This window comes from Amphiura filiformis, chromosome 8, assembly GCF_039555335.1.
Source record: "Amphiura filiformis chromosome 8, Afil_fr2py, whole genome shotgun sequence".
Classification (NCBI taxonomy): Eukaryota; Metazoa; Echinodermata; class Ophiuroidea; order Amphilepidida; family Amphiuridae; genus Amphiura; species Amphiura filiformis.
This window is the reverse complement of record NC_092635.1, coordinates 40,916,046-40,927,583: the sequence shown is the minus strand read 5'-3', so window position 1 is coordinate 40,927,583 and position 11,538 is coordinate 40,916,046. Positions and strand designations below refer to the sequence as shown.

Below are 11,538 nucleotides of genomic sequence, written 5' to 3'. Positions count from 1 at the left end.
GCCTTGTCAATAGCTCTGATAACCTGATTCCTCAGCTTGGGCCACTGAGTAGACTTAGCTGCAAAAGCGATTTGACGCTTTCTTATGAGAGCTTTTATTCTTGGGGTGATCCAAGGCTTGTCATTTTGATGTATTCTAACAGTTTTGTTGGGAAAATATAAATTAATACCTTCATAAAGAACAGAGTACATGCCATCAGTTTTATTTTGAGTACCGGAGCAACCATAGACCTCACTCCATGTTTGATCTTGGATCCACCTCCCAAATGCTCTAACCTTATCTTCAGGGAAAGGGCGAGTAACTCTCGATTTTATGATGTTTTCAGAGAGCTTAGATTTAGGTTTCCAAAGAACAGAGGCATGATCGCTTTTGCCAATGTTGGAGTAAGGAGAAGGAGCCTGATAGTGAAGGTGGATGTTGGTTATGAGGAGGTCTAAGGTTGCACGGCCTCTTGTAGGAAAAGTAACAAGTTGTTTGAGGTCATTACCAAGAGTAATGGGTGTTATGTCCATACGATTGAAGTCACCAGTTATACAAAAACCAAAATTTACTTTGTCCCTCGTCCCTGTCACAGAAATCGGGACAAATATTTACTGATACTTTTTGTGTATTAAACACCAAGATGTTACCTGGCTTTCATGTGTAGACCAGATACACTCACCCAATAACACGTCACTAATTAAATTTGATTCCCGGAACGAGTGGTTTCCGTTTGAGGCAATTGGCAGACTTACCTCAACTCCTACGTGCCTAACTACCGAGAACCACTAGAATGTTCCGAGACCATTCTATTAATGCGTATTAACGAATTGCATGAAGAATTATTTGCACCTGAAATTAATTTTACAAAATAAAACAAAACATTTGGTTGCCATGCTTCCAGTCGTATTATATTACACCTTACAAATAACGATATGATAAATATTATTCGTAGCAAAGCCATATGTTTCATTTCGTTAATTTTTTTTTCTAATTTTTTCCAATCAAGTTATTCATTTATTGTTTCCTCACTATTTAAGGACGTTGTAGTTTTCTGTCGCATTATTAGTTTTAAAAATTATTAAAACCAACCTAACTTTGGACGATTCACGTATACATTTGGTATTCGGTATAGCTTCAAAACTGAAGCGATTTTCGACCTCCAGACGAAAGGTCAAAACTAGCGATTGGACCTGCAATCTTGGAAGTAAGTTTAGGAACACTTTTGTGTCAAGAATTAAAAACTGACACCCCTCTGCCCCATGCAATATTGGGAAATGCCAATGTCTTCAGCAGTTTCCAAAGTGTTCCAACATTGATTGATAGGGAGAGGGGAAGATGTCAAGTTTGTTCAAAACCAAAATACACTTCATTACCATGATCATTGCAAATTCTGCACGGAATTACGACAACGTGTAGCAAGTGTTCCAAGTACTTTTTTCCAAGATTGTGGTGCGGTACAATTACGCCGTTAAACTGAGTTTTGAAATGCATTTCTGTGCCTAGTACTAGTGGGCCTTTTTCACAAGTAGTGATTCTAAAAAATAAAAGTTTTATAATTTTCTTTTATGAATCTTGAATCTTATTAAAATATTTATTTTGTAAATTCATGTACCTTGGTGTAGGCATTGCTTCTAAAAGGTCAGGCGTCCTTGGTAAATCAAGTTGTATTTAAATTGAATGCCTATAATTTAAGCATTCTTTGATCTTGATTTCCTTTTACCAACGTAGAATACTTTGCTTTCAACGTCCGATTTATTTAACAAAGTCTGTGGTCCCAGGTTTTTTCTAATATTTGACTTACAACATGTACACATCATGTCAGATTTACCATAATTCATATGAACACCGATTTTATAGGTGTTGTTTTACACATGCAAAGATTTCAGCCCTTCCTGAATCTTGGGTTTCCTGATATATGGAAATCAAGTTAAGTTGTAAAATCTTCAAAAAATACATCGAACTCAAATCTTATACAATTTAATTAGGATATATAGATTTGTCATTGCGAGATGAACTTTAAATTATTTAAGACTGTCTTTACATCCCCTGAGACGAGAATTTTAATGCTTATCATGCTTGTAAGGTTAACAGAAATTTATAAAGAAGTTAAAGTATTTCGTTCTGTCTATTAAAGCATCATAGAGAAAGTTCAGCCACAGCCGAAAAAGAGTTTTGAGAACAGATACATTTTACAACGAAGGAATGGGATATTAACGTTTAGCGACGTTTTCATGTTTTTTTGTGGGAGCTGAGAGTACACCAGACCTATCAAATTGCATTCTGAATACGAGGAATGTCCTTCTGATATCAAATAATTTTGATTTTTTTTTGAAATTCGCGATATAATACAAATTTTATGACAAATTATTAAAATTTGATATTTTTAAAATTTTTGATATTTAACAGACCTCGAAGTTAACTTTATAAATCTAATGATATGTACTGAAAGTGTATGTAGCTGGGATGAAAAGCCGACGATTAATTGACAATTTTGACCTTTCATATTATTGATATACATTTTTTTCCCAAAAAGACCTTTTTTTTTTGGTGTTTTGGGGAAAAATTCCATAAATTTTGAAATTCGCGATATAATATATATTTTATGACAAATTATTAAAATTTGATATTTTTAAAATTTTTGATATTTAACAGACCTCGAAGTTAACTTTATAAATCTAATGATATGTACTGAAAGTGTATGTAGCTGGGATGAAAAGCCGACGATTAATTGAAAATTTTGACCTTTCATATTATTGATATACATTTTTTCCCAAAAAGACCTTTTTTTTTTGGTGTTTTGGGGAAAAAAATCCATATCTTCAATACGAAAGGTCAAAATTTTCAATTGATCGTCGGCTTTTCTTCCCAGCTACATACACTTTAAGTACATATCATTAGATTTATAAAGTTTACTTCGAGGATTGTTAAATATCAAAAATATCATTTTTTAATCATTTGCCATAAAATAGAATTTCAAAAAATCAAAATTATTTGACATCAGAAGGATATTCTTCGTATTTAGAATGCAATTCGATATGCCTCATGTGCTCTCAATTTATCAAATGAAGAAATCAATAGATGGAGAATATTGTTCTGCGTATTTTAATACCCAATTCGACGTTATGCGACTTTATGTTTCCAGGTTATACCAATTTGAACAAAAAAGATAGCATTTCAAAAGTGACAAAATTTACACACGCTTTCACTTTCTTTCAATTCGGTATACATGTAACCTGTTTGTTTGTTTGTTTGTTTGTTTGGCTTATTTCTTTTTTGCCTGGGTTACTCAATCAGTGGATGTTTTAAGGTATCCTCTGTTCTTCCATGAGGCCCTGGGGAATTAAAGTCACATCGTGCAAAATGAGGTATCAAAATACGCAGAACAAAATTATGGTTTAGTTATGGCTTTTGTTTTAAGGGCGTTTTGAGCGTTTCGACAGTATTTATTGTAGGACATTAGAGCACATCAGACATATCGAATTGCATTCTGAATACAAAGAATGTCCTTCTGATATCAAATAATTTTGATTTTTTTTGAAATTCGCAATATAATACACATTTTATGGCAAATGAATAAAAATTGATATTTTTGATATTTAACAGCACTCGTAGTAAACTTTATAAATCTGATGATTTTTACTTAAAGTTTATGTAGGTAGGATGAAAAGCCGAAGATTAATTGAAAATTTTGACCTTTCGTATTGAAGATATGGATTTTATTTTCCAAAACACCAAAAAAAATCCAAAATATCAAATTTTAATAATTTGTCATAAAATTTGTATTATATCGTGAATTTCAAAAATGAAAATTATTTGATATCAGAAAGACATTCTTCATATTCAGAATGCAATTTGATATGTCTGGTGTACTCTCAGCTCCCACAAAAAATACGTGAAAACGTCGCTAAACGTTAATATCCCATTCCTTAAGTGTTCGGATACTTTTTGTGCTCAGTATATTTTAGGCAAAATTACCCTCACACTTACACTTACAGGATTGATGGGATTAATTATAGGTTTAAGCCTTTTCCATTTTCCATTTATTCATTTTCTTTCCAGTGCTGATCATTCTTTACTTTAAACTGATTTGTAGTATTCACTCCAACAACATCTTCAGGAAGGTTATTCACGCATCCACCACTCGCTGCATGGGAGAGGAACTTCCTCAAATTCAAACATTTTTTCAGCTGCCTTTTGAAGAGTTTGAAGTTGTGACTCCTAGTGCCTGTGTTATGAGACATGGTGAAAAGCTGATCTGTGTGGAGATCTCATAAGCCGTTGAGAATTTTGAAGACCTCGATCAAGTCACCTCTCAGTCGCCTGATCTGCAAGGGATACATGTTCAGTTCTTAAAGTCTTTCTTGGTAGGGCTTCTCCCTCAGGCTTAGAACCAATTTGGTAGCTCTTCTCTGGATTTTCTCAATGGCCTTGAATGTCTTTTACCAGGTTGGGGTTCCATGCCTGCACACGGTATTCTTCTACATGTGGGCGATTGTGTGCCTTATACAAGATAGGGAAGCTCTCCTTGTCAATGTGTCATCACCAGGTCAAACACAAATCAATAATTTGAAGAAAGTAGTGGTCTTTTGCAGTGACCGACTTCTGGGGATATATTTGGGATTTCATTTCCTATCTCGGGACCTTGTCCAGGTATGGGTCTCCAGGTCTTTTTCACATCAGGTGAGTAATATCGCAGCTGAGGTGTAAAAATTGCACAAACCTGTCACTGTTAATAACGAGAGTATTGTCCATATCCAACCAATTGACCTCATTAGCGTATTTGTCTTGTGTCTGCTAAGTTTCATATTTATTTAAAGCTTCCTATGATCAGGCTTACCATGCCTTTAATAAAAAGTATAAGTTGTCTAAGTTTTATGTATAGAACATTTAAATCGTCAGAATAAAGCCATCAAATCGTATTTGTCTTGTGTCTGCTAAGTTTCATATTTATTTAAAGCTTCCTATGATCAGGCTTACCATGCCTTTAATAAAAAGTATAAGTTGTCTAAGTTTTATGAATAGAACATAATCGTCAGAATAAAACCATCAAACAAAACATAAAATGGCTTTAAAATACGGATACATGACACTTTGTATGAAAAAACGCACTTTACTGCTTCCCTCAATCAAGCCGGCCCGACAAGAATCATCATGAATACATCAATTAAACTATGGGAATATGTACTGCAAGGTATACTGTTTGTAGAAAACACATTAAGGAAACATATAACACGATGGATATTACTAGATTTTTAAACCATATATGATACTACCATTAAAAGAGGGCAATGATATATTATAGCGCGCTACGCAGGCATAAACCCAAAATCCCCATCATACTTTACAAAACTTTGTTGACGTTGACCAATATGGCTCATGACACATCTTAAACACCATTAAGCAACAATCAGGGACTTGAAGCTAAGAAGCGAATCGCTTAGACATACCACAATGAGTGCTCGTATGGAATAACCGAGTTAATAAGGAGTAATATTTCAATGTCCAGGGGAATTCCCGGGAGAAGTTTAAGTTAGCTTAATTATTAGACTATAATAAAAGCTTAAATACATCGTAATACATTTCGAGTACTTACATATAAAAACAATGAAGGACAAGTAAGATCAGATCATATGACAGCAGACAATAAGTTATTTTCTAATGTTGATGACCAGATTTGTCACAATTGTCAGTACAGGTTAATTAACACTATCTCAAAATAGCCGTTACCGACAACCAACTCGACCTTGTACTTCAATGAACGGAACGCATCAGTATTACCGTTTTGTCTGAAAAAAAAAATATAACTGTCATATTTTTGTGAGTGTCGACTAATCAAATTTTTACCGTTTTGTTTTCAGTAATATGATTACAAGAGAGGTTACAAGTTACTATACTGCACCAATAAAGTATCCTTACACTTAGAAAAATACTCACAATTTCAAAACTGAACAATATTGGGGTAAATTTGTTGTTTTAATAGATGCACTATTTAATCCTGCACATTATGACACAACATTGAATCCAATGTGACTTCAAGAAGTAAAGTTACAAGCAATTAAATAGACGAAGGTCCAGTTTTAAAAGTGACAAATTGGCCTATACAAGGCGCAAAAAGATTCCAACAAACGCAACAAAGAGACAACACAGTTTCTTCAATGAAACGTTATTTAAGGCAGTTTTTATTTCAGTTCTTTTCATAACTTTCATTTTATTTGACAGTTCTTTTGTTTCAGGTTTCTTTTGTTCCTTTTGTTTTAAAGTAAAGCCAAACGCATAAAGCCATTCACCACTCTCAAACCTGATGTCAAGTCTGTGGGGTTTTGAATACGCCAGTTTGTCACTTTTAAAACGGGATCTTCATCTAATCAAATGCTTGTGACTTTGCTTCTTGAAGTCACATTGGATTCAATGTTGTGTCATAATGTGCAGGATTATATACCCAACAAACACAAAAACGTTTTAAAAACGTTTTAAATAAGTTATATTTTGGCTTAGGTAAAAACGTTTTAATAACATTAAAATGTCGGGTTATATAAAGGTCATGATAACGTTTTAAAACGTTTTGTATGAAAACAAACTACAACAATGTTTTTTAATGTTTTCAAAAAATGTTATTGTAAACTATTTTTGCAAACATTTTTGCCAAATAGTTTGTCAATACTTAAAAAAACATTATGTTAAAATATTTGAACCCAGCAAACACAGAAATGTTCGTAAAATGTTTTTTTCAAAACATTTTAATGACATTTAAATGTCGGGTTATATAAAGGTCATGAAAACGTTTTTAAAACGTTATTGCAAATATTTTGGGCAAACATTTTTTGCAAAATATTTTTTCAACCTCAAAATAACATTCTGTTTAGAATGTTTTATATCAAGTTTTCAAGAATGTTTTTGGAATGTTATCAAAACGTTTTTATATCCTTTATATAACCCGACATTTAAACGTTTTCTGTAAAATATTTTTGTTTACTGAGCAGTAGATTATCAACAAATGTTTTGTAAGGTTATGAAACCGTTTTATAATCTTAATATACCCTTTATATAACCCGACATTTAAACGTTTTCTGACAACCTTTTATAACCTTTTGCGAATGATGTCGAAAACGTTTTGTGTTTGCTGGGTAGTGCATCTGTTAAAAAAACAAATTTACCCCAACATTGTTCAGTTTGGAAATTGTGATTATTTTTCCAAGTGTAAGGATACTTTATTGGTGCAGTATAGAATACAAGTAGGCCTATTAGTAATCTTGACAAAGTTTCGATCTTGGGGTTTCGATACAATTATAGGTCGATTTTACTTTGAAGAGTATATAAAATTTGCAAAAATCAGTGTGTTATTGTCCTGGTTGCAAATCATAGTAAAATTGGAAGAATGATTGTGTTATTACATGAAAATTATATTGCATATAAATAATTAACCACATTTTCAAAGAACACAGTTGGTGAAAACAATGGAAATAATGTAACGCAAATAATTAAGGCTGATTCTTTAAATGAACCACAAACAGGACAAAACAACGCCATATGTACCAGAGTTGTTAACTTGTGATTATTAACATGATTAATATAATCCACAAAAGTTTTGTAATTTATTTACCTAGCAGAATTAGCCGTCAATTAATAATTACATAATTTACCGTTAATGTAATTTTATTTTGATAATTTGTCTGTCTGTGAGGAAACATTAACATATGCCTATTAGCTGACCCTTATATTATCTGCCGATCGCTATATATAGGCCTAAATTTCCGGAATCTAATGCCGTTTTATTTGAAACTTTCACATAAAAAAGTTAACTTGATTTTAATTTTAAAACTTTGGTCTAAGTACTATTATGTTACAACTTGCGATCGTATAGCACAAAAACAACTTGATGCTGTTATTGTGAACTTCAGAGCATCTGACAAATATTACGGTGTTTTGGATACAACCCAAAAACATTTCAAGAAGTAAACAACTCTGGTACTCCGAACCTAAAAACAACATGTCGAACCTGTTTGTGAGGGGGCACATTACCCATAAACCTTTGCGGATTATATCCTATATAGTATAGAAGGCTCATGACCAGCCGCGGAAGTCAGCTAATTAGATTATATTGGTCATACGAGCTCTGAACGCATACTTTTTTTCACTACCGCACGGGATGGTGTGCAGATGAGCAACTGTTGCCCGCATGACAGTATGAGACGTCTCTGAGTGAGATCCGGCTGCAAACTTTCCCCCTCCTGCCTGTTACCTGCCTAGGGTAACTGTCAAACACTCAGACGAGAATATTATCACAACTGCATATCGCTCAGTGTAGATCAGTTCTAGTGTTGGGCACACATCAGATGTAACGTTTCTAGTTGTTTCTCAACATCACGCAGAATACAATGTTGCTGATATCGGTTCTGACTCTGTTGTTCCTATATGGAACAGCAGAAGCTGGATTCACCGAACAACCTGCAGATACATCTGCCATCCAAGGTGAAACCGCAACTCTGAAATGCACCGTTGTGATGAACACTAACAACGTCGTGTTATCATGGTTATATTGGTCAAAAGGGAACAAACATTTGAGTATCAATGACACCATATTGCCAGACATGGGAGCAGATGTAAAAGCAAGATATTCTATCACTGGTAATAGAAGTAGTGGCGAATATTACTTGAGCATTTCTAATGTAAATAAAGTAGATCAAGGGAGTTATCATTGCTCGTATATCAGTAACACCGGCGGTGAAACTTCCATTCCAGCAAGATTGACAATACTTGTACCGCCTGAAGATGGCTATCCAAAATGCGAGGCACACCCAAGCAGCGATGGCGGATTTGATAGCTCAACTATTTGGCCAGGTCAGGGAGTTGTGTTTTCCTGTAATTCTCGCGGTGGAGACCCAGCCGCCCAACTATCATGGCATCGAGGGAATGACAGTATCTTAGAACCTAGAACGTCTAGAATAACCTACGAAAGGATCCTAACGCGAGAAGACAATGGAATAACATTCACCTGTAAGGCTGAAAGTCCCGCGCTTCTCACGCCACGCAAATGTTCCGTCACACCGATGAAGATCACACCCGTCGTACAAGTCCGATCAATGTCTGGTCAGATCAAATCAGGAGAAAATGGGACATTTCATTGCGAAGGTAGTGCTATTCCACGTGTTTACAAGTACACATGGTATGCGTTTTCAGATGTCACACCAATTGAATCTGACCATAGATTTACGATATCAAACCATAATCAAGTACTTACCATTCATGATGTAGATTATTCTGAAAACAGAATGGAAATCAGATGTGAGGTTGCCATTAAAGCTGGACTTAAATCAAGCGCGAGTATACGGTTGGATGTTGCGGAACCCCCCAAACCTAAGATCATAACCAAGCCACCAGCGATTGAAAAGAAGGATGAAGAAAATGGTGGCCATAGGATAATACCAGACATTAGGAAAATCATATCAATGGATATCAATTTTGTTGTAGCTATAATCGCTGGATCTTTGGTGTTATTGCTATTGATAGTTGCGATAATAATGGGCTGCTGGGTATGTGGCACAACTAAACCCCGAAGACCAAGCACATTACCAAGAGTTCAATATACAGAAACAGTTCCAACAACAATACCACAAAGTTATAGCATGGACGGACTAAACTATCAAGGTCATATGTTTTACGGTGATACTTCATGCGCTGTATCGAACCCAGCATTAGACAATGAAAATGCTCCTGGATATATTTCAGCGTTGTACGCAACTCTAGACAAAAACAAGCGACCAGTAAGAACATCAGTCGCAATAAACATTCCAGGTAAACCTATAGCGCAGGTAACGCCGTCACAAAGTGTCGATGGTGGTGCAGGCACATCTGGTGAACATTCTGGCTTTGTAAAACCTGTCAAGGTCGCACCAGAGCCTGTGAAAATATCACCATTAGTAGGAAAGGTAGCAGCTGTAGAACATGTGAAGCCTTTGGTAAAACCTACTGTAGTAAAACCAGAGATTATAGCACCTGTAAAACCAGAGATAAGTTCACCTGTTAAACCACAGGTAAAACCACCAATGAAACCAGAGGTGTCTTCGTCAAGCAGTACCAGTAGTGAAACTGCATCTAGCGCAGATACGAACTCAACAAATGATGTACGGGATAATAGTAGTGATGATGGTACAGATGTTGATACTACAAAGAACACAAAGAAACCATAAGTTGAATTGAACTGAACTGAACTGAATTTAACTGAACTTTTTTATATCATGTTATAGAATGTTTAAATATGACGAATGATAACATCATTTTCCCTGCAATGTTTGATGTCATGATTAATATAAGTGCAATTGTATTTCTTGTGTTGATATTCATATTTTGACTTGTTTATTGTTTCATCGTTCAATACAATTAAAGCATTGTAAACAAATCATTCCAGCAAAGTATTCGTTGATGCGATATAGTATCTTTATTTTGTTGCTGATATTTTGGTATGATTTTCTTTTGCATTAGTTCTGTTGTCAATTGCATTAGTTAGCACCAACATGAAAATCAAAACACAGAACTATATCTTATTTTATTTTTTAACAGCATTCAATTCCCTAATGCAACATTTGACCTGTCAATGCTTATAAATCAGTGAAATCATGCCAACACAACCACCCAAAAGAGACGATGAACCTGTTTCTAAACGGTTTTAACCCCGATTTGTGGGTTATTTCTAAGGTTGGACATCACAGTAGATTGAGCATTTGCATCAGGTATAGATTTGCAAAATGCTCAATGATGTCAATCTTGGATATGTTTTGATATAGAGTTAGAATAACAACGTACCTACTCCAGAAAAGTTACAAAGTTCCTTCAAGTATGTGATTACTCATGCATATGCTTTAAATGTCATCTTGAATAACCTTGAAACTTGGTGAATATTTTGTACTGTATAAGTAAGGTATTTGCTGGTGAGATATGTACCTTCCCGTTTGTGCAACTGAAATTATCAGACATTGCGGACATAACAAGATACTTGATAAGATTGGTTTTTATCGCGCATGATGTCACGTGATGTAGCTTAAACCAATCGGCATTCTCGGTACGAAAAACTAATTCTGTTTGGGTTTAGGTAGAATCAAAAATCTCACTCGCACGGCACAAGTTATACAAATAGCGAAATGCATTTCCGCAACCAACTTAGGCCCCTATCCCTTGATATTATATTAGCATTATGTTTGATGGTTATGTAACAGGTATATGTGCAGCTGGTATAAATATCATTATGATGGCAGCGCATCATTACCAATACTATTTATAAATCTTTGCCACTCGTATTTATGAATCAGCAGATTATATTATGTCATAAACAAGACGTCTATGGCAAGCCAAGGGGGCCAAATGCGTGGAACAGCTACGCGTAGCTTCTTTCTCGTTACGAGCAGCTGTTTGACCAATCAAAATAGTCAAATTTAATCACGTGGTTGGGTCGTTAGCTGCGCGTAGTATAGTTATAGGTATCCTCTTTCACAATTATTATCTTGTAATTAATTTACGGAATTAGCATAGATAACGAACGGGTAAAGGAGGCCAAATCACAGC

General features: G+C 34.9%; 1 protein-coding gene across 1 annotated transcript; it reads left to right on the top strand.

Moving 5' to 3' along the window:
- Nucleotides 1-8,128: 8,128 nt before the first annotated feature.
- LOC140159033 (nephrin-like) lies at nt 8,129-11,313 on the top strand. Its single transcript, XM_072182357.1, has one exon. The coding sequence runs from the start codon at nt 8,358-8,360 to the stop codon at nt 10,167-10,169; it is 1,812 nt and encodes a 603-aa protein (XP_072038458.1). The 5' UTR covers nt 8,129-8,357; the 3' UTR covers nt 10,170-11,313.
- The last annotated feature ends 225 nt before the right edge of the window (nt 11,314-11,538 follow it).

Coding starts and splice junctions, on each gene's coding strand:
- LOC140159033 (XM_072182357.1), top strand. CDS start 8,358: ATGTTGCTGATATCGGTTCTGACTCTGTTGTTCCTATATGGAACAGCA.